At 40.4% G+C, this 25121-nt stretch overlaps 1 protein-coding gene across 1 annotated transcript in view; it reads left to right on the top strand.

The window, feature by feature from the left end:
- The window catches only part of LOC105834699 (putative epidermal cell surface receptor), a 215931-nt gene that overhangs the window by 176217 nt on the left and 14593 nt on the right, over positions 1-25121 (top strand). The window contains exon 11 of the mRNA XM_036286688.1: positions 16424-16784. Within this exon, the coding sequence (XP_036142581.1) occupies positions 16424-16784 (361 nt within the window). The remainder of the gene's footprint in view (positions 1-16423; positions 16785-25121) is intronic.

Below are 25121 nucleotides of genomic sequence, written 5' to 3'. Positions count from 1 at the left end.
ATAGTGAGGAGATAGAGAAGGTGCAGTTTTAGGTAGGTGATTAAAGGGAAGACAAAAGAAGCAGGAATAAGAGCTAGAAAGCAGGGAAAAAAGGCGAAAGATAGGAGGTTAGGATTTGAAGTTTCGAGAATGAGCGCGAAGCATGTCGGGGGAAGGGAAGGAGAGAGGTGCAAGAGGAGACAAAAGTGGGATGGAAGAAAGACAAAGAAAACTGACGTTAAAAAAAGGTAAGCAGAGAAAGAAGGTTGGTTTCAAAGAGAAGGTAGAGATTATGGAGATAGACGGTACGGAGAAGTTAAAAAAAAAGTTTAAAGGAAAGTTTAAAGAAGAAGTTAGAAAAGAGCTAAGAGCTTTGAGGATAGAAGGAGAAAAATATGAAAATAGAGTGAAAGAGCTTGAGAGAAAAATAATAGAGGTAGAAAAAAACGTGTTAGATAGAATTGCGGCGGTGAAAGAAGAGGGGGAGATAGTTAGATCGGAACATAGCGATAGTGAATGGAGCGAAGGTATGGATGGTTGTGGTAGGATTAGTAGGTTACAGGTCGAGCAGGGCAAGCTCCAGAAATAGATTAGAAAATTACAGCGAAATTTTTAACGATAGAGAAGTATGAAAATTGAAGAGGTTAGTGGCAGATAAGGAGAAGGAAGAAAGAAAGAATAATATAGTGATTAGAGGTTTAGGTAGCGAGGAAGCAGAAAAGGTAATAAAAATGTGAATAGAAGAAATGATTAAGGAAAAATTAGATTTAAAGGTTAAAATTATTAGGTTTTGGGTAAGTGGGAAAGTCATAATGCCTGGAAAACGAGGTCATGAAAAGAGAAGTAATGTTTAACAAAACAAAATTAAAAGGGGAACGCTTTTTCACAGAACATGATTTAACGTGGGAAGAAAAGAAAACGCAATGGGAAATAGCAAGTTGAGTGAAGGCAGAGAGAAAAAAAGGGGAAAGCGGTTAAAATAGAGAGGCCTTCATTTGCGCACAGTACAATTGGACACGTTGCAATTGCCCACCGTGCTATTAGACACGAAACATTGCATACCGTTCAATTGCGCACAGTTTGTTTGGACACAGTTCGATTGGACACAGTTCGATTGCGCACCGTTCGATTGCGCACCATTCGATTGCGCACCGTTTGATTGCGCACAGTTCAATTGCGCACCGTTCAGTTGCGCACCATTCAATTGCCCACCATTTAAGTCGCAAACCCATGTGGTGCAGTGAATGCTTTACACACACACAAACACACACACACAGACGGGGGGTGCAAGTGGGGCCTTCGGCTCCCCCTCTCGCATCCACCCCGTCCAAATCGCTAACCTATGTACACATTGCAAACGCAGCAATAATGTATGAATATTTATAATGCATTTGATTGAACGGTGCGCAATTGAACGGTGTGGAATTGAACAGTGTGCAATTTAACGGTGTGCCACTGAACAGTGTGCAATTGAACGGTGTGCAACTGAACGGTGCGCAATCGAACGATGCGCAATCGAACGGTGCACAATCGAATGGTGTCCAATCGAACGATGTCCAAATGAACGGTGGGAAATTTCAACGTGTCCAATTGTACTGTGCGCCATTGAACCTCTCCCGTTAAAATAGGATTAAGGAGAGTAAAAATTGGAGAGGTATGGAAAAGATCGAAGAAAATAGCGAAGGAAGTGGAGAGAAAGGATGGCGGTAGTGATAGCGAGAGGGAGAGCAGGGAAAGTAGAAACAGGATGAGGGTGCAAGTAGAGAGGTAAGAGAAGGGAGGAAAGATAAAGAAAATCTTGCTTGAGCCGAGAAGGAGAGGGGAAAAATTAATAGAGGAGAGGAGAATAAGGAGTTATTTTATTTTGGAATATAGCAAGTTTAGGTAGACAGAATAGTGAGTTTCGAAAATATATCAAAGGTTTGAACTTAGTCAGTTTATGTGAGACTTGGATCGAGGAAAAAAGTTGGAATAAAATAAAGGGTATTGTGCAAAAATATCACATCTGGGAATGTAGCTTTGCAGAAAAAATAAATAAAAGAGGAAGGGCAAAAGGGGGTTTTGTAATAAGAATGAAGAAGTGTTGAGGGGTAAGAGAAGGGGAACTAATTGAAAAGAATGGAGAGGGGTGGATTGTGACGAGATTGAGAGAGGTAATGAAGGGAAAGGATTTTATAGTTGTATCAGTTTATAATCAGAGCAAATGGGAAAATATTAAGGAATCGATTAAAAAAAACAGAAAAATAGGAAGAATTATTTAATAATAGGAGGCGATTTTAACATAAGGATAGGAGAAAAATGTATAGTGGAGAAAGATACTCGTATAGGTTCATAGGCAGAGCAAGGATAAAATAATAGGCAATAATGTGGGACTTAATAGATCTAATTAAAGACATAGGCGGTAAGATTTTAAATGGCACAACATGCGGTGATAGAGAGGGAGAGTTTACGTATATAGGAGCAAGAGGTAACATTGTTATTGATTATGTAATAGCGAATAATTTCTGTATAAATAGGATTAAGGAATTCAGAATTGAGGAAAGAATGGACTCGGATCACATGCCCTTATCAGTAAAGCTGGAGGTGAAGATGGAAAGGACGGAATTCAAAGAAGAAGGAGAAGAGACGACAGAAAAAAGAAGAATCAAAATAAGCTGAGAAGAAGAGGCGAAAGACATATATAAAGAAAGAACAAAAAATGCAGATTGGTTGGACATCATTGGCAGCATGTCAACGGAAGAGATCTGGAAGAAGCTGAAAGATTTGATTCAAGAGACAATGGTAAAGAAGGAAGTGAGGTGGAAGAAAAAAGAAATAGGACACAGAGAATGGTGGGACAGAGGATGATACAAAAGAGAAAAGGAGATTGCACAAGGCTCTGAAGAATTGGAAGAAAGGAAGGATTTCACAAGAAAAAAGTATTTAGAAGAGAAAGGTAATTTCAAAACCTATATAGAACGGAAACAAAAAAGATGGAGAGAAGAGGAAGAGAAGGAACTCAGAAACCTGAAAAATGAAACGGAGGTATGGAAATACATTAATAGGAAGAGGTGGAAAGACACAGATAAGGAACAACATTTCAAGGAACAGATGGAAGAAATACTTCATGGAACTGCTAGATGGAGTGGAGAAAGACGAAGACAGGGCAACGGCAAAGGAGATGGAAAACAAGATAGAGAGAATTAAGGAATGGAGGGAAGAGGAGATTGAAGAGGAAAACATCGGAAGGGCATTGGAAAGACTGAAAGATAAGAAAGCTCCAGGAATTGACGGGATTCCAATGGAAGCGTCAAGGTATGGAGGTGCGGCGGTAAGAAGAGGACTAACAGAAATAATAAGACGAATCTGAAAAGACGGTGACATACCAGAAGATTGGAAGATAAGCGTTATAGTTCCATTACATAAGAAAGGAGACGAGGAAAAAACGGAGAATTACAGAGGAATTTCGTTACTCTGTTCGGCATACAAGATTTATGCGGAAATGTTAAGGAACGAGTTAGAAAAGGAAACAGATAAGATAGGAGTGTTTCCGGAGAGCCAAGGAGGATTTAAGAAGGGAAGAGGAACAATGGACAACATTTTCATTTTGAACTATATAGTGCAAGGAAAAAGAGAAAAAATGAGAGTAAGGTATTCGTCCTCTTTGTGGACCTGAAAGCAGCATTTGACAACATTCAAAGAGAGAAACTATGCATGATGGAAGAAGAAGGTATAGAGAGCCAGATGGTTAGAAGAGTGAAGAAATTATACGAAGATATAAATATAACAGTACGAACAGCAGACGGATTGACGGAGGTGTTTAATACGACGAAAGGAGTAAGACAGGGATGTGTGATGAGTCCATTGCTTTTTAATTTGTATATTGCGGATTTAGATAGATACATGCGTAGAAGAGACATAGAAGGTATTAAATTAGGTAAAGAAAAAATATGGTTGTTAGCGTACGCAGACAATATGATAATTTTGGCTAAAAATAGAGTAGGATTACTAGATATGATGAACACACTCAAAAAAGTTTTAAGAGGCTAGAATTGAACACGGAAAAAACAAAGGTACTAGTTTTTAATAGGAATAGGAAGGAGAAAAGAGAAAAGTGACTCTGGGAAAATAGAGAACTGGAAAAAGTGAAAACTTTTAAATATCTCGGTTTTACATTTAATAGGAAAGGGGATTATAAAGATCATATTAAGGAGTTAGCGTGGAAAGGGAAAATGGCGGCAAACAGGGTCTGGGGGTTAGGAGAAAGAATTTGTAGGACCGATTTTAGTAGAAGATTGACTTTATTCAGGTCTTTGGTTAAAAGTGTAATAGAATACAGAGTAGAAATATGGGAATGGGAGGAAAAAAAGAAATTAGAAAAGATAATGATGGATTACGCAAGGTGGATTTTTAGTCTAGATTTTTGTACTCTTAGGTATTTAATGACAAGGGAATTAGGTTTAGATAAACTGCGAATTAAATGGGTCACTAGAGCTAGAAGATTTGAGGAAAAAATAAAGAAAATGGAAGAGCATAGGTGGGTTAGGATATACTGAAACGAAAAAGAAAGGGAAGATTGGCAAGATCAGTACGGTTTAGAAAGGGAGAATTATTATAATAGAAATGAATGGAGCACGAGAGCAATAGATACGTTAGAAAAAGAAAGGGAAAGAAAGTTAGTTAAAGAACTGGAAAATAGAGATAGAGATATTCAAAAACAAAAGGAGGATAATAGATTTAAAAATGCAAAGTTTAACGTGAGTTATAAAGAACAAGAGTTAGATATGATAGGTGCTAAACCCAAATACTTAAGGCGGAAAAATTTAGAGAATAAAAAAATGCGGTAAGAGTAAGAGCGCTAGTTAGACTAAGATGCGGAAACATGGAAGAATACAATAAGTATTGGTTGGAGGAAGAGAGGAGAGTATGTGTATTCTGTAGGAAAGGAAAAGATGAATTAGCTCATTTTGTAGAAGAATACGTAGTTGCGAGCGTATAGTTTAAAATGCTAGGAAAGAATAGGAATGCAAGAATAGAGAGAGCCAGGAGCGAGGAATTAGATGTAGTTAAAGAAAATGTATTGAAAGAATTTTGGAGAGAGAAGGAAAGACTAGAGAAAGCAAGAAGAAATTGTTTGTTAAGGAATAGAGACAGCAGTGAGTTAGAAGTAAGGGCCAAGTCAAAGTATTAAGTAGAATTAAAGTAATAGTATTAAGAGAGAGAATAGATAATGTAAAGTAGGCGTAATAGTGAAGATACAGGATAGAAAAGAAGACTGTTAAAACTAAGATTATTTTATGAAGAAGAAAAATTGTGATAGCGACTTGAAACGTAGTGGAGACCTGCGCTGTACCTGTGATTATTTTGTAAAATACTCAGACTAGTTATTTTGCATATATTATTATTACATGGAAATTATTTGTTGTGCGAGAATCTTTACGTTTAAAAATGGATGATCTTAACAGTAGGAAGTAAGTTGAGGGAGGCGAACTAGGAAGAATTGTAAAATAGGTAATAGTAATCTAAACTAGGGCAAGATAACTTTAGGATAAAAGATAAAAGAATAGAAGAATGGAAGGATGAATGTGTAGATTTTGTGTAAACCAAGTCCCTTTCTTGGCTGTAAAAAGCTGAAGTAAATAAATATTATTATTATATATTAGTAGTTGAAATTTCGAACCTCTCGTGATCCGTCGCCTCACCCGACTCCGCCTGCCTGTGTGAATCCGAATTTTCGTTTGCATTTTCGTTACGTGCGCGCCTACACCACACCTAAGTCACTTTCGTCGTTTCATGTCGCGGAATCTCGTGTAATTTGTTTGTGTAATTTGTATTCGATTCCGTTAGAGTACTTGTTCGTGATTATTTGTCGCGGCGTTTACGAGCGATTATTAATATTATAGCATGTCTTCCTCACGGGATAAGTTTTGTTAGCGGGAGATCACGCATTCAGAGCGTGTCATGGAAGAGACTTAACACACTGTACGTCCTTGGCGTTTAGAAAATATTAAAACACGCTCGAGAATATCCATCTGTATCGCATCGCAAATGTGATAATTGTCTTCTTCTCGGGTCAGCATTATTTTGACTTAGAACCGGCTTGTACTCAAATTGTAGTCACCATTCGATCGTGCGCTCGAGGCCACGTTAATTGTTGTATTTGTTGTAAACAAAAATACAGTTGTTATTTCATTGTTCTAAATTGTGGAGTGGATAGTTCTCTCGCCTTCCTTATTCCAACTGCCCATATCAAACTTTCCCTTCTACCATTTTTAAGGCTGAGTAGTCGGCTATTGTAGCCGCCAAAGCCCGTGTCGAGCGTAATTACGCACCCTTTTTGTTTTTCCGTTCGGGAGATAACTACCGCGCATCCCGCGGAAGAAGTGATACACTCTCTCGTATCTTTACGCTTACATTTTTCGAGTAAAATATACGAAGTCACTTATTGCTCCGTTATACAGGCGATGTAAAATAACGACACGAACATGACAAAGTTATCCGTCGCTCGCGAGCACGGTTGCAGTATATACGCGCGCGCGTGTATGTGTGTAAATATAAATACGGCGTAAAAAAAAAACGGGACAAAAATTTTGACCGAATTTTTAGGAAATCTTCAAAGTGACGTAACTTTGCGAAAAATCATTTAAATTATATGTTAATAAAGTTTATTAGCCGAGTTGTGTAGATAGTTTATAATTAAAGTTTATTAGTCAAAAGAAACATTATTGCTCGTTATTGGCCGTAAAAATTGTTCTTAAGTTTATCTTAATATCCAGCGCTCATCATTATTATTATTTCTTAGAATCACGCTCGCCTAACAATGCGTTATAAGAATTTACCTTATAGACTCCATCGTTATAATTTTGATTTCATTAATCATTATTCGAACTTTATAGATACTGTATAATTAAAGTTTATTAGCCGAATTGTGTAGATAGTTTAGAATTAAAGTTTATTAGTCAAAAGAAACATTATTGCTCATTATTGGCCGTAAAAATTGTTCTTAAATTATATATATTTTTTTTAATTAAAGGACAAAGATTCTACTTTAAGAATCCCTAGCCGAAAGTTTGATTTGTTAAGTGTGATCTTTATATATCGTATGAAAACTAAATATGTTTTTTTTCATTGAAAAAAGTGAAAATTTATTATCATTTTTCACAAATTTCTCGTTAAAATCTTGCTAATAATCCAGATTCTTAAAGCTAATTCTTTTCTAAGCAATTAAAATATATATATATATATGTCGATGTTTTTTGTTTATAATACACGAGTTTTAAATTTACCCTGCATTTTAGGATATTTTAGCAAATAGGTACATTATTTTTTGGATATCATGAATGGCATCAATATGATACTGCACATTGATTTTATTCGTGTTCAATCATACCGCCATCATCAAAGTGACCCGATGTACACTACATGGAAGTTAACGATCGGATTTTGTATATTATGTGGCCTTGAAAAAAGTCGATTTTTTTAAATAAAATTTGAATTTTTATTTTTTATGTATGAGTATGTGTATGTTTATGTGTATGTGTATACACATAAATACACATAAATACGTACACTGATCTAAGTAGGCTGCTAAAATAGCGAACCTTCCGTTGACTTCAGTGAAATTGGCGTGTCAGCTAACCGCAGTATTCAGATCAGTAGTACAAATTTCCACCGATTTCAGAGCCACATGATGTGCAAAATCCGACTGTCAACCTCTATGTGATACACATTGGATCACTCTGATGACGGCAGTATGATTGAGTTAAACATGAATAAAATTAATGTGCAATATCTTATTGATACCGTTTTATGGTATCCAAAGAATATAGTATTCATTCGCTAAAATCTCCTAAAATGTAGTGCAAATTTCAAACTGGTGTATAATCAACAAAAAACATTGTATCGACATATATATTTTTTAAATTACTTAGAAAAGAATGAACTTTAAGAATTTGGATTAATATTAGAGTTTAACGAGACTTTAATGAAAAACTTGTGAAATTTTTATTTTTTAACTTTTACTTTTTTCTATGAAAAAAACATGTTTGTAGAACACCTTAAAGTAGAATCTTTGTCAATTAATTTAAAAAGGAGTTCAGGTAATTTGGATGATTTTTTGCAAAGTTATGTCATTTTAAAGATTGCCTAAAAATTCGGTCAAAATTTTTGTTCCGTTTTTTTTGTACCAATGTATATAGATATATAGAACTCGTAACAAATAAAGAGTGCAATATGTTTCTATAGAAAATATCAAAGTTAGTCATTAAAGCTGCCACATTAAATCCACCATTTTGACTTTTGATTTGTCATCAGTGACTCAAAAAACTTTTTACAAATAAACTATCGTATAAAATATGTAATTATTAGCTCTTACCAGTTTTGGCACAAAACATTGATTTTGTGTATACCAGTGAACCGGTTAAAATAAAACCTAGCTATAAGCTGTAAGGAACAAAAGAATAAAAAAAAGAAACAATTAGGTGCTGAAAAAATCATAACGATATATCTCTAAAATATGTTTTTAAATATATCAATCTGTATTAAATTATGATTAGGAATAAATTAAATTTATCATATAAAATTGCTTCTTTTTAAAGTTTGTTTAACCCAGACAGCATACAGACGTTTTAAAAACGTATTAAAAATGTACATAGTGGACGTTCCATACGTATTTAAAACATTTAAATCTTCAAACATTTTAAAGATGCCCCGTGTTACTTTTTCGGACTTCGGAAAAATGTCCATTTTAGATCCTAAATAACCAAAATTGAATCTATTTCGAACATTTAAAAAATTTTGAAAAAAAAAAGATAAATTGCGTGATTACTTTAATGCAAATTAAAGTTAATTTATTAGTAATTTATCAATTGTACAAAATATATTAATAAATTAATAGAATTGTTCAGCAACTTTTAATGATCTTAAATTTCTGTATCATTACAATATTATTAATGATGTGCGTTAGTGGATTGTTACGTCCAGCCTTAGAGAATTTTAGTTGAATTGGGTAATTGGAAGAATGCTTAAAGAATGAAGATAGGGCAGGTAAGGACGTAATAAAATTTAACCCGTAATCTGTTGCACATCTGAGACGCATGGTCACTACTTATCATAAATATATCACTTAATTTCATATCTTCTTTAGCTGGATATAATCTCTCTAAGGCATTCAAGGCATTTTTATTATTTGGTTCTAATGTTAGCTGAAATGAGAAAAAAATATCATAAGAGTCATCTGCATACGAGTGAATCTTATAAAACGTGTAAAAGTGTAATGTAAATGTAAAAGCAAACGTACCACATCATGAAAGTCGATTTCATCCTCGTCAAAGTAAGCCTGCTTGAGTGAAATGTTATCACGCTGCAGTTTTGACCACTGCCAAACGTCAGTGAACGACAACCAAACGAATGCTTATGAATCGTTATTCGTGCAGCCAATCGTTATTCTGGAAAGCCAAATTTTATGAAAAGTGCTCGGGAAAATATTCATATATATATATATGAAATTGTTCATATATATATATATATATATATATATATATATATATATATATATAATTTGTTTACAAACTTCCTAGCGACGCGCGTCTAACTGGGCGATTTTATCTCGTTTCTCGCTGCTGCGGGCTTGCTGGTATTTGCGGTAGGCAATAGGCGGTAGGCATTAGGAAAATCAACTATTTTTTTCTTACTTAATAACTCGTTAACTATTGCGACAATTGCAAAATGGTAGAGGACTTTTCTACTCGGTTTGGTTCGTTCTACATCTATGCAAGCGCTATATTAAAAATTTTTGGACATCCTGTATATATGTCCATAAACATAAGTTTATACTAGTTTCTATTGAGCTCAGAATACAAGCCTTTATCTCGTTTTATCGAACTAATAGATAGATGATACGGCTAAAGTTCGTGAAGGATTTTGAACCTAATCTCGGTCAATTTTCAAGAAAATGTTTTTCTCATATGTGCTATCATTTCTATTACATGTCAAAAAGAATTAACAATTATTTTGCACAAGAATTTTTTAGATGGGATTTTTTTAAATACGTAAAATAAACATCTTTAAAACGTCCAAATCTGAAGTACAAGTCTATATTTTGAACGTCAAATATTTTAAACATATTTGTTTGTGTCCATGGACATTTGGACAAAATAAAAGCCAAAATTGAACATCTATTGAATTTTGTATGCTGTCTGGGAGAAAAAAATATATGTGAGGACGCATATAAAAAGAATTAGTGACCAAAAAGTCAGTTTTTATTTTTGACGGATTCTTATGTAAAATTGTCTGAAAAAATCGATGAAACTCTTTGCGAAATTCTATCTAGCGTTGTTGGGTTGTTAGAAGCTGTCAAGGTAAAGTATGTTATTCATAAATTTGACAAATTTCATTTCTACAGGTTCTATACAAAAGTACAATAATATAATTACAATAATATTGTAATATTATCGTAATATTATATATATATATCAATAAATATCGTAATAAATATATATATTAATACACAGCCGTAATAGGTATCACAATTTTTTGTTTGATACAACTTACTTTGAATGCGACAAACAGCAGCCATTAAAAAATCGATCTAATTTAATTCGAAACCAATTTAATAAAAAAATTAATAATTATAAAAAAATAAGGTAATTATTTATTTAGGGAAGGCAGCTCCGATGACCTTAACCTTGACATATGTTATCAAGGTCACCCTCCTGAGTGACCTTCGAAAGATTTTAGCCGTCGCTCGTGATTTGTTAAAAAGTTATTAACAAAAAAGTTTCATAAATACAACACATAATTATTCAGTATAGGAGTACATCACATGGTTTTGCGACTTTCCACACGTAGCGAGAGGGAAGTTCTATCCCCTCCTGCTTACAGAGCGAAACGACGTCCACGCCTGTACTTTACTATAAGGGTTTGCGACTTTAGATTTAAAATTGTGGCTAAATAGCGAATTAAAAACGTTTGAATTAGGTTGTAGCCGGACGAGGCAACCGAGATGTCGCGTGATCCGGTAATCTACCGTCTAATCGCTTATTCAAGCTTTCTCGCTTACCGTTACGTCGTAACGTAACCGGAAGTCCCGCGTCGAAACAGTCCGCGGTCCCCCACGGTCGCCAGGTCGGTTTCACCGTCTCCAATCGCCAAGGTTTGGTCAAGCGTCCGCCCGCCGGGTCGTCTACGGTTCGCCACGGTCGGGTCGTCTGGAACGCCGCTTCTAAACGTTGCGTGGGGTGCGGGGTGTGAAAGTAATCCAATTGCTTTGGCACAACACAATATTTATTCAACGAATACTTTTATTTACACCGGGCCCTCAGCGCCCTTGTGCGCGCTCTGTGGCGCGTTCGCGTCGCACTCACACACACTCCCACGGATTCACACACTACCACGCGTTAACGCGCGAACGCTAACTTCGCCCGCCGCGATTGTTACTCGCGTACAACTAATCGTGTCGCGTCGCGTGGTCGGTTTGCTGCGTTTCGTTACAACACGAGGTCACGGTTGCGTGACCTCGAGCACTCGCGTCCGCGTCGCGTCGTCTCCGTTATCGCGGAATACGAATCTCGTAACGAGCAACGTCGTCCGCCGGTCACTTCCGCGTTGGCCGTCCGCCTGGGGCACTCGCGTACTCGCCGATGATTCGAATTACGCCCGTCGATGTCGAGGTCTCGGTTTTATTACGCGTTGTGGCTTTAGATCCTCTCGCTACGATCGCCCGAGAAGCTCTCTTTTCCCGGTCGCGTCGCTCTCGGTCCTCCGTAACCGTTCCCACTTCTCGGCAAGTCGTCCCGCGCACGCGTCGCCATGCCTCGGTAACCCTGGAGGGGGTTACGTACCGTGGCACACGGTATCCACGGTCGACCTACCGTAGATACAGTTACTTTGCCGTAATTTTTACTGTGGAGTATTTGGTATCACGTGTGCGTGTGTGTTACTCCCCACTTGAGATGTGGAGTTCTATGGTCGCCCTGAAAAGGGCGGTTTGTCAGACGCCCTTATAAAGACGGTTGTCCCACGCTGGCTGAGTGGAGTTTACAACGAGGCCACGAATTCCTTGTAAAGGTCCTGTAGCTTCACCCGGACCCTAGTGTGGTTGCTGCGAGACTTCTTCTGTGGAGCTCGTGGAGTCAATGGTTTCCCGGATGGTGTGCTGGGCCAGGAGTCGTCGGAACCACCGGGAGACTTGGCCTGAACGCTGGCGTCGACCTTCGGTCGGGTCGGCGTAATCTGTGTCCCTATGATATTCTGCAGGAATCGTGGAGTCCTGTTAGTCCGTGGAATCGGCGGAAGATCCCAGGTGATTAGCTTCCATGGTAGCCTGGTTTCCCCTGGGTCGAGCCTTGGTGTCCTGATGTCCTTAGTCCAGGATGATGGCCGCTCTGCTGGCCGAGCCGGCCGGTTGGTCTTCCTTCTACGCGGCAGGATGCTGCTGTCGAGCACACTCCTAGAAGGAGGCCCTGGTGCGAGCGCACTCCAAGAAGGAGGCTCTGGTGCGAGCGCACTCCAATAAGGAGGCCCTGGTGCGAGCGCACTCCGATAAGGAGGCCCGAGGTCGTCTCGGACGAGCACACTCCGAAGTGGAGGCCCGTCACAAACAAAAGAGAGTACAGAGAATATCTTGTCTCAAGCTATTCTCTCTGAGAATCTTAATTTTAGATTATTCTTCAGCGCTGCGGGTGGTCTTTATATAGCCGGGCTGCTGCATCTTACTCCGGAGTGCCGCGGCCGCTCTATCGGCTGCGCCGCATACTGCTCCGCTGGCGACTCGCGGCGTGGGCGGTGAGCGCGCGTCGGTTGACGCATCGGTGTACGCCGTGAGCGCATTAGCTCAGGCGCGCTGCAGGAGTGGCGTGACCGCCACATTTACTAACTCGCCGTATTTACGGTTCGTTACCCGTGTCTTTGGCCCGTCGGCCCGCCGAGTCTCGCGGTTTGGATGCGGAGGCTTCGGTTTTCCCGCCGTCCTTAGGTTGTTTTACCGCGCCGTCGAGTCTAGCTCGCGACTCGCTTTTCGCCGATGGTTCTACGGTCAAGATTCATTTCACGACGACGTCGGGTCGGTCGTGTCACCGAGCGGCCGTGCAACGGTTGGTCGCAAGGTTAGGCTAGGTTGTAGCCGGACGGGCGTTATGGATCCGCGAATCTTCAGAAATCGTAGTCTTCGGTCGCGAAATCCAGGATAATATGCTATGTCAGCCGTACTTTACGGCACTTACCGGCAAAGTCTGGACGGCCGTCCCTCTGGTCCTGGTTCTCGTCCTACCTCGCACGTTGCCTCGTCCTACATGGTTGCCAGGCCGGTTTTACCTCAGTAATCGCCAAGGTTGTCAGAATCAAGCCGAAAGGATCGCTCGTCTTCCTATTCACGGCGTGCGGTTCGCCTTTCGCGTGCCGTCGGGTGATGCCGATGGGATGCGCTGGGTATGTGGGATATGGTGGATGCCACGAAGAAAGATCACAAGCACAAGACACTCGTGTTGTACAATGACCTTTTATTTATTTCTCGTCGATACACCCGTTTTCTTGGTTTTCCGTCGCACATACACACACTCTCGCGCACTATCACACAGACACGGGACTGTCCCGATTGCGCACATAAGGGATTGGACACAGTAGTATTTCCCGATTGGACACAGTAGTATTTCCCGATTGGACACAGACCCTTTTGGAAACGGATCCAATTGCACACCGACCTGATTACACATGGACCCAATTGCGCACCGACCCGATTGCACACGGAATCGATTGGACATGGACTCGATTGGACACAGACCCGATTGGACACGGACTCGATTGGACACAGTCTCGATTGCATATCGTCCCGATCGGACACAGTCCCGACTGGATACGGACTCGATTGGATACAAACCCGATTAGACACGGACCCGATTGGACACGGACCCGATTGCACACCGACCCGATTGCACACGACCCGTTTGCACACGGACCCAATTGCACACGGACCCGATTGTGCACCGACCTGTTTGCACACGGTCCCGATTGCACACGGACCCGATTGCACACGGACCCGATTGCACACCGACCCAATGGCGCACCGACCCGTTTGCACACAATACGATTCCGCATCGCAGAATAATGCAAAAACAACCTATAGATAGCACAGAAAATGGTGTGCAATCGGATCCGTGTCCAATCGAGTCCGTGTCCAATCGGGTCTGTGTCCAATTGAGTCCGTGTCCAATCGGGACTGTGTTCGATCGGGACGGTGTGCAATTGAGACTGTGTCCAATCGAGTCCGTGTCCAATCAGGTCTGTGTCCAATCGGGTACGTGTGCAAACGGGTCGATGTGCAATCGGGTTCGTGTGCAATCAAGTCCGTGTGCAAACGGGTCGGTGCGCAATCGCTTCCGTGTGCAAACGGGTCGATGCGCAATCAGGTCGGTGTGCAATCGGGTCCGTGTGCAATCGGGTCCGTGTCCAATCGGGTCTATGTCCAATTGAGTCCGTGTCCAATCGGATTCGTGTCCAAACGGGTCCGAGTCCAATCAGGTCTGTGTCCAATCGGGAAATACTACTGTGTCCAATCGCTTATCGGGCGCAATCAGGCCTCACTCCACAGACACACACACGCTTGGCTCGGTCGCTCGCGCGACTCGATTTCCGCTCGGCATGCGAATCGCAGATTTGCGTCTTGCCGCTTTGACGTACTGCGTTTCGATACAGGGCCTGGGCGTCGCTCGCCCCGAAGGCCGTTGCGTTCGCGTTCTCACGTCCGCGTCTCGTGTCTCGCACGAATCGTAAACGAAATTGCGACTTTCGCGTATCTATCGCTCGTTGCGTCGAAACTGTTAACGCGCGGTTCGTTACTCGACGCCCGTTGTCGCTACGCCCGATCTCGGAAGCGTGACGGTTATCTGGCGTCTTCTAGAACGCTCGCGTCGTAACACGTTCGGAGGCCGCCTTTTAACACATCCGCGCAGTTCGGACCCCCGGAAACGACTCTCTCGAACTCTCGCCCGAGTTACCCGGCTCGACTTCCCTCTCTACGTGTGCGTTGTCCCCCACCGTTGCTTCTGCGCACGTCGGACACGCCTCTCTCTCGGGCATGGGGAAACCTCGGTAACTACGGTATTTCACCGTTTGTCCCGTATTACGCCGCTCTCACGTTTGTCTGCCGTATTTTTCCATATTCCGTGGTTTGCGCGTGTCTCTTACACTCCATTCGTCGACGAAGCGGTCGCGTCGACCCTGCAAACGACGTTTGCGTCGGTCGCAAGGTTAGGTTAGGAAAAAATACGGGGAGGGGTACTGCGGGAAGGGCGGAGTTTGAAGTATAGGAGAGTATAAAATATTTATATACAATAATAATTTTATTTATTCGTGATATTTTTCAATAGGATACATTGAAGTCATAATTTTAAAGAATTTATCAATTCGTTTGGAATAATTATATTTGCATTTAAAAATAAATTCAGCTATATAATACATATAGTGTTCTTTTCGGGTGTATTCCAGCTCGAATATCCACAGATGTTCAATATTTTGAGTGTGTATTCCTGTACTTAATTTCCAAAACATACATATTTTATATTATATCATTTAATAATATATGAAATGCGTGATTTTCATGTTTGCTAATCCATATGCAAAGTATGGTGCAGCGAACGTGTGGGCGGGGGAAGAGCTTCGCCTCTACCTCTGCACCCCTACTCCTCCCCGTATTTTTTCCTAACCTAACCCAAACATTTTTAATTCGCTATTTGGCCACAATTTTAAATTTAAAGTCGCAAACCCTTGTGGTAAAATACAGGCGTGGATGTCGTTTCGCTTTGTGAGCAGGGGGGGATGGATCTCGCTACGCGTGGAAAGTCGCAAAACTATGTGATGTACTCCTGTACTGAATAATTATGTGTCGTATTTATGAAACTTTTTTTGTTAATAACTTTTTAACGAATCACGAGCGACAGCTAAAATTTTTTGAAGGTCACTCAGGAGGGTGACCTTGATAACATATGTCAAGGTCAAGGTCATCGGAGCTGCCACCTCTAAACTGAATAATTATCAAAAATAAATTATAAATACTATTTTTAAGTTGACTATTAAAAAAAATATATTTAAATTATTATATATTATTATATAGCATATGAGACGGCAGGGTATTATACTAACTTTATACAACAACCTTAGATATGTTATGTAAATTGAACTTTCGACATTTGCTTCAAAAACTTTAAAAGCGTTTTTTCTCGAAAAGTTGTTTTTGGTCACTAACATTCTTTACATATTTGCCCTCACATATATAAATATTCTACTTTTACTTTTTACACCTTTTTAATTTTTGAACCTTTTTTGATGCTTAAAAAGGATATGTTTTTATTATTATTTATAGTAGTCATAGGTAAATAATGTAAAAATAAATGATTAATAATTATAGCTTTTATATGTAGAGTAATAAAACAGCTTAATAAAAAAAAAATATACTATTGTTACATTATTATAGATTCAGGTAACTACGTTTATGGAGCCAGATCCCTACTCTTTCAATGTAAAAGTCGAAATTAAAGCTATTAAATCAACGGACGTAGAAGTATCCTGGAGTGGTGTTCCTTATCCAGAAGACAAATACGTAAACATTTATCGTGCAATTTACCAGAGTGACACTGGCAAAGAGGACACTAGCACTTTTAAAATTGCCAAACGAGACACTTATGCTAAAACCGTAATTAATGATTTGAAACCTGGCACTAGGTACCGATTATGGCTTGAAATATATTTAACAAATGGCAGAATAAAGAAGAGCAACGTGCAGGATTTCGTCACTAAACCAGGCGTTCTCTTGCCGGCTATTGTATCTCAACAAGGTAACGACTCATACAATAATCCCTTTTGAGAAACAGATATCAAGAAATATCACGATATCTATATGATGAGACAGAATGTGATACATATTAGGAATATACAAAAGTTTCCATCGTTCACATAGACGGCATTGTGATTTATTTATATGAAAGTTGCAACACACGTTTGTTAGGGTTTGTATTGGTTAACCCACATATAAACTGATGCATCATAAGTCATATTTCTTGACATAACTGTTTTTAATTAAATTGTATTTATATAAAGATTCCGAGAACGCTACTGCCAACCGAGTCACCATTTGTCTTTCGCTGTTCAATAGATTGTTGTGAGTGAAACACTCACACCGGAAAAATAAATAGGTGTCAGTAACACACTTCGTGGTGATGTATGTCGGTCAGCTGCATCAATCAGCATCGAGCACATTGCACGAGGTACCGCGCACTCCGCCCAAAATAGTGCAATGCTCCTTAGAGAGCGCTTACTGTCTAAGCAGAATTTCGGGGGAGAGGTTCAATGGCGCACAGTACAATGAATACGTTGCAATTGCCCACCGAGCTATTAGACATGAAACATTGCGCACTGTTCAATTGCGCACCGTTCAATTGGATACCGTTCGATTGAATACAGTTCGATTGGACACCGTTCGATTGGACACCGTTCGATTGGACACCGTTCGATTGGACACCGTTCAATTGCGTACCGTTCAGTTGCATGCCGTTCAATTGCGCACCGTTCAATTGCACACCATTCAAGTCGCAAACCCATGTGGTGCAGTGCTTTACACACACACAAACACATAGAACGATAGAACGGATTGAGGTAAATGTAAAAGTTTACCATAGTTTTGGGATATCCGCAATAATAACCAAAATACTAATTATTTAAATTATACGAATGAGAGCGCGTCGAGGGAAGCACTCGAGCCGCTCAAGCTATAGTACAGCCCACTGTATCAAGCATTGACGCGGTGCTGCGAAACGTGGGAATGGCAAAGCACGGGCAATGGCGGCGCTTTTTCTCCTTCCCTTGCCACCGGCAGCCAATGCCTGATACAACTCGTGCTGTAGCTCGAGCGGCTCAAGCACTTTCTTCGGCGCACTATTATTTGTATAATTTATAAAATTAATATCATCTCGGCTATTATTGCAGATATACCAAAACCATGGTGGATTTTTACCTTGATCTCAATCTGTTATATCTTTCCATGAATGAATGAATAGTATTCCGATTTCACTTTGTATATATACAAATATGGGACGATCCATGTTAACTGGACACTCCACCTGTCTAAAAATTGACGCAATAAAATCGAGTGTTTGAGGGATTAAAATTTTCGTGAGAACTCAATATTGGCCACGGTCCCGATTGGTCACGTCAATATTGGCCACACGTCAGTATTAGCCACGTCATTATTGGCCATATGTCATTATTGACCCCGCGTCATTATTCGCCACGTCGTTTTTGACCACGCGTCAATATTGCCCACGTTAATATTGGCCACGCGTCAATATTGCCTACGTCAATATTAATAAATTAATAATCAAACCCATGTACATTGCAAACAAAGTAAAGTTCGCATGTGTTTGCAGATTTATAATACAATGTTCATGGATTAGTGGGATAAGAAACTTGAACGGGGTGAGTAGGGGAGGGGGGCTTTTGGCCTCCCTTGCACCACCACCCCCCGTGTGTGTATGCATGCGCGCGCGCGCGCGAAACATTTTATGCACCTCGTGAGTTTGCGACTTTTCACCCTAAACAAAAAAAAATTTATTAATATTGACGTGGGCAATATTAACTTGTGGCCAATGGTGACGTGGCCAATAATGACGCGTGGCCAATATTAACGTGGTCATTATTGACGCGTAGCCATTATTGACGTGGGCACTATTAACGTGGCCAGTCCATCTTGTGGTCAATTGAGTTCGCGGCCAATATTGACATGGACAGTATTTATGTGACTAATATTGACGTGGGCAAACGGCCACGTCTATTCTATTTGTACTACTCCTGTTTACCGAGTCGAATGTCGCTTTCAGATTTACAAGTACCGCCACCAATTTACTCCCTTTCTTTTTTAACTGTCAATTTACTAAACAGTTTAACGTGTAAATATTGTCGATTTTTCTCTTCCCATTTCTAAAACTTGTTTGGTTTTTCGGCACCATCCCTCGGCATCCCATTCGGCATCTTCCTCCATTTGTTCCCTCAGTCTCTCTGCTAGAACTGCTGCATACAATTTATAGAAAATGGGCATCAAGAAAGCTCTCCTGTAATCTCCTATTGCCTTTCCCTCTCCTTTTTTTACTATTGGTACTATGATGCTTTTCCTTCAGCCATCCGGCTAAACTTCCCCCTCTATACGGTGTTGCAAAATTCCCACTCATCCATCTCAGTTGCTTCCTTCAACTTTTTTAATATCTCCCTGAGTTCCTCTCTACTCACTTTTTTCTCCGTATCCGATCTTCTGTTTCTCCTTCCTACCATAACCCTTCCTTCTACCCCTAATAATTTCATAAAATGCATTTTCCACTCTTCTTTCTTTAACTTTTCATTTGTTTTTTTCTCCTTCTCCTCTCTCTATTAACTAACTGCCACACATCCTCTTTCCTTCTGACTTCCATTACCTGCTTTTTCCATTTTTCGTTTTCTTTCCTCTTCTTTTCCTTGCACATGTTTTTATATTCCATTCTCTTTTTTCTAAATTCCTCTCTTTATTGCCTCTTTTTTCTATCTCCTCAAACTATCTCTCATCTCTCTTTTCTTCTCCCTGCATTATCCCACCAATCCCTTATTTTATCCCTCTCCGCTCTCTTTTTTTTCTACCACTTTTAACGCGGTTTTTATCTTTTCCTCTTTTCCTTCTTTTCCTCCTCTAGCTCTTTTCTTTCCTTCTCTCTTATCTTCTCTATTTTGTTTCTAAAACTTGTGCAACCTTCTTCGTCCCATACCCACCTCCATACCCTATTTTTTCTTTTCCCATCGTCCTCTTTCCTGGCTGCTCTATAATTTAACCTCTATCGATTGATTCGAGTCTCCCACTACCATTTCTACTACCTCAACTTTTACCTTTTTAATATTTATTTACATAGTCTATTACCTTACTCTCTTTTTCTCCTGTGCATGTTAATTCTCTCACCTCATCTCTCCGTTGGTATTTCTATTGAATATTATTCAACCTTTCTTTTCTATGAAGTCTACCAATAATCTACCCTTTTTATTAATTTTGGTATCCTTCGAGCTCCTGCCTCTTCCTCCCTCAAATTCTCTAACAGCTTCAACTCCTTGAATTACCCTATTTCCTTTCCCCTTTTTACATTACAATCCCCCCCCCCCACAATCATCTTCCAATCTCTTCCATGCTGCTCCCTACCCACTCTTCTAATTTTTCAAGCATTTCCTTAATTTTTTCTCCTCCCACATACACCCCTACCTACCTACCCTCCATACGTCCCCTCCTACCTTCACTCCTTCTACAAGCATTTTTTCCCCTCTCATCACTATCTCCTCTCTGTCTGCCAAATCTTTTCTTATCCCCATCTTTTCTTATCAACATATCTCCCATCGCCTTTTCTTTCCTGTTTCTTTTTGACGCCCATCTGGTATCCCTTCGGAAACTTTCCCTTCCATCTACTCCAGTCCTTCTCCTCCAATGTTTCCGCCAAATAGAGTACACTCCCTTAACTCTTCCCAAAATTTTCTATCTTTATTTTTTATTTCTGTTACGTCCTAAAACACCACTTTTCACATTTTATCCTTGTCTCTTTCTTTTATCTCTCCTCTACCTTTCCTACATTCGAGTGGCCTTTACTTAGACCCAGTACAATTAGACACGTTGCAAATAAACACAAAATAATGTACACAGTTTATTTGGACACAGAAATTTGGGACACAGTAACTTTTAGACACACGGTTCAAATGGACATGGTTTATTTAAACACGTAAAATCATACATAGCAAAGTTGTTTATTTAAATGCGTAAAAGATTTACCCTGTTTGTTTGATTGTATCACAGATATGATGACATATTTTCCGCGATAATATATTCTCTGTTTTATTTATTAAAGCAGCAAATATTAAATCTGTGTAGAAATGCATGGTGTAGAAATTCACAATGTACAACTGAACGGGGTAAAAATGTAGGGTGTACGACTTTGCGGTGTACAACTTTATAGTGTAGAAATGTACGGTGTACAACTTTACGGTCTAAACTGTACATTTTTAACGTGTCCAAAATTTATATCTTGTGTGTCCAAAGTTACTGTGTCCAAAATTTCTGTGTCCAAATGAATCGTGTCCATTTAAACCGTATACGTTATTTTGTATCCATTTGCAACGTATCCATCTGCATTGTGTCCAATTGTACTGTATCCAAATGAGCCACTCCCCCTCCTTTCTACCTCTCCTTCTCCGCATCTTTTCCTCTCTCCATTTTTTTTCTTCTCACGCTTACTTTCCCTATCCCTCTCACTTTTCAATACTTCTCTCTATTCGACCATCTCCATCCACTAAGCATCATTAATTCTGATACTTCCTCAACCTATCCACGCTTTGTTTCTTTTACTCTCATTCTCCGTCGCAATTTCCTTCATCTTCCATCTCATTTTTCTCTCTTTCTAGGCCCAGTCATTCCCTATTCTCTCCTTGTTCCCTCTCAATTTTGCATTTTTCTTTAGAATTTCTTTCCTTTGCTCTTCTCTGCTAATTCTCACTATTACTGCTTCTCTTCCACCCTTCCTCTCATCCCTCATTCTTCTAATCTCCTCGATCTCCGCCTCCACTCCTATTTCCTTTAATAGGTCTTTTACCGCCACCTCCCTCTTCCCTTTTTTAATCTCCAAACCCCTAATCACTAAATCCTTCCTTTCTCTTTTTCATCCTCCTCTCTAGCCTCTATTCTATCCCTCTTAACTTTTCTCCCCATTCTTCTCCTCTGACTCCTTGCACCCCCTCTTTTTCCTGTCCCCTTAACTCTATTTTTCTCACCATTTTTTCTACCTTACCTTTCATTTTCTATACCATCTCTCTCCGTTTTTTTCCTTTCCCACTCCTCCTTTCTCCGCCTAAAATTGCTCCTAATTTCTTCAATCTCCTCCTTCATTCTCCTTTCTTGCTCCCTTATTTTCCTCATCTCTTTTCCTAATTCCTTTTTCATATCCTCTTTTAGCATCCTGTTTCAATATCCTCTTTTAGCATCTTTAGGACAATAAAACTGAAAACAAAAATTTTTAGGATATTTTATATTTTATATTTTTTATTATATAAAAAATTTATCAATTTTACATTTAAATTTTAAAGAAAAAGACTTTTTTGTTAAAAAACAACGCAATCAACTTATTCTTGATAATCAAATTTCATTCTTAATTTCATTCTTAAATGCGCAACATTAACTATTAAAATAAGAAAATTATTTATCTTATAACACTTTGGTAAAACAATTGGTAAAACTGTATAATAGGGGCTTAAATAAGAAATCAATTGAAAGGTAGTAGATCTTATGTATTTTTGATCTCTGAATCCAAAACTGTTAGAATTAGAGGGTCATTTGTATTTTTTAAGATATCGTCAGGAAAACAACAAAAAACGGTAAATATTGCGTTTAACGAAGTACAACACACACACGCACGCACGCACGCACGCACGCACGCACGCACGCACGCACGCACGCACGCACGCACGCACGCACGCACGCACTCACGCACGCACGCACTCACGCACGCACGCACGCACGCACGCACGCACGCACTACTCACTCACGCACCACGCACGCACGCACGCACGCACGCACGCACGCACGCACGCACGCACGCACGCACGCACGCACGCACGCACGCACGCACTCACGCACGCACGCAGCACGCACGCACGCACGCACGCACGCACGCACGCACGCACGCACGCACGCACGCACGCACGCACGCACGCACGCACGCACGCACGCACGCACGCACGCACGCACGCACGCACGCACGCACGCACGCACGCACGCACGCACGCACGCACGCACGCACGCACGCACGCACGCACGCACGCACGCACGCACGCACGCACGCACGCACGCACGCACGCACGCACGCACGCACGCACGCACGCACGCACGCACGCACGCACGCACGCACGCACGCACGCACACACACACACACACACACACAATATGTGATGGGCTAGGAGAAGTGATTTCAAAGATGAGTTTGATTACCAATAAGACTTTTACTACGCGGTATAATGCAATGTGCGACTGAATATAACACAATGGTACTTGAGAACTATACGCATCCTTTACTCACGACGGTCCCAAAGTTTCTGCCCGGAAAAACAATAACGTCTCATGTCCCAAAGACACGTCCGATTTGCCTACATTGTTCTCCCCTCTCTTTGACCCACACACGCACAAGCCAAACGATGTGTAAGCGTGGAGGAAGACGCTCGGTCAACATTCTCAACTTTCTACGATTTTCGTACTGCGTCACCGGCGTCTCTTTAGTCTGAACGGCCTCGGACCCTCCACATGAAGTCCCCGTGCACGATCCCAACCTTCACTACCGAGTTTATAAAACCCACGAGGTCGATGATTACAATGTGGCTTAACGGCGACGAGCCCATGCGACTCGTGCCGAGAGACACCGGATAGCTTACATATCAAACGTCATTCAAAGAAAATTTAAGTTTACCTTGCTCACAAGTAACACAACCCAAGTGCCATTCACTGATTTTAATATGCTTAGAATATGTTGTAGTCTAGATCAAAATAAGAGACACATTTTTTTATACATGCCCATACGGCCGTTGAAGTGGTGAAAACCCTCTTGAAGAAAAATCGGTTTTTATCTTTCTAAGTAAATATCGTCGAAACAGTAGAAGATATAAAAAAAATTTCAAACAAAATTTTTATGGTTTCTAATGTACTTTAAAACTGCGCAATCAAAATTTTTTGAAAATTTTGTTTTTCGAAATCTCTACAAAAAAGCAGCGACACGCGCGCCACTTCGCGTTTAAAACCGACATAGTATATTTACTGTTATGGCTAATAAACATTTCGGGTTTTCAAAGGCGTCCCCGAAATAGTTTACGTCTGATAAGCGAGATATCAGTTTACTTCTGATAAGGGATTCTTCCCGGGAACCCCGTGTGACGTCATCCCTCCCGCCGTGACACCCTCCCTCCGCGCTTACAAGTTCCCTCGCACACCTGCACCCTTCGGAGCTCCCGAATTAGAACCGGCCTAGTATTCTTACTAAAAAATTTGCTTAATATATAACATTTACGACGTATATGTACAAAATACTACTGTGATCAAAAAATAAGGTGAGTTTGTTTATAAAATGGAAAATCTTTATTTATTCTTCCAAATTAATTTCATCGCCTTCAAAGTACTCCCCGTCCGACACAATGCACTTATGCCAACGTTTCTTCCAATCCTCGAAACAGTCAGAAAAGTCTTTCCGGGATGGCCTTCAATACTTTCTTCGATTCGGCTTTTATCTCCTCAATCAAGTCGAAACGATGTCCCCGTCAAGGTGGTCTTTTGAGTTTGTTGAACAGCCAGAAGTCGCACGGTGCTAAATCAGGCGAATACGGTGGTTGTAGAACGATATGGGTCGAGTTTTTGGCGAAATGAACTAATGCAGTGTGAGACGGTGCATTATCGTAGTGCAAAAAGAACTGTTTGCCCATAATTCTGGCCTCTTGAGGCGAATAGTTTCACGCAAACGACGCATAACACTCAAATAATATTCCTTGTTAACAGTTTGGCCTGGCGGAAGAAATTTATAATGCACAACACCGCGATAATCGAAGAAAACTGTCAACATGATCTTGATTTTTGAGCAACTTTGGCGCGGTTTTTCCGGTCTTAGTTCACCTTTTGCATGATATTTGCTCGATTGATCAGTTTTTGGGTCGTATGCATAGATCCAAGTCTAATCTTCCGTAATGATGCGTTTCATGAAGTCTTGGCAATCAGAAATCATTATTTCACAGATGTCAACGCGACGCTTTTTTCCAAAAAATTGAGTGTTTTTGGAACCAATCGAGATTTGACGCGTTTGAGCCACAAAACATCTTTTAACCCTCGGAGAACACATAGGGTCAATTTGACCCTTACCTCGAATTTGATTGTAAATATCTTGAAAGCATGTTGAAAATTGGCGGGCCTGAGGCCTTCTACCTGTAGTTTGGGGTACTAACTATATGTTAAGATGCTCCTTTTGTACAGCGCAACACCTAATAGGTGTTGGGCATTATTCGAAGTTGGTACAGGGTCATTCTGACCCTGTTGTGTACTAAGCGTCGGTTTTTCAATAATGAGCACGATGGCATATAGTTTGCGGCCACGTATT

Source organism: Monomorium pharaonis, chromosome 5 (genome assembly GCF_013373865.1).
Source record: "Monomorium pharaonis isolate MP-MQ-018 chromosome 5, ASM1337386v2, whole genome shotgun sequence".
NCBI classification, from domain to species: domain Eukaryota; kingdom Metazoa; phylum Arthropoda; class Insecta; order Hymenoptera; family Formicidae; genus Monomorium; species Monomorium pharaonis.
Note: the sequence above shows the minus strand (reverse complement) of the source record. Positions and strands in the feature narration are given on the sequence as shown.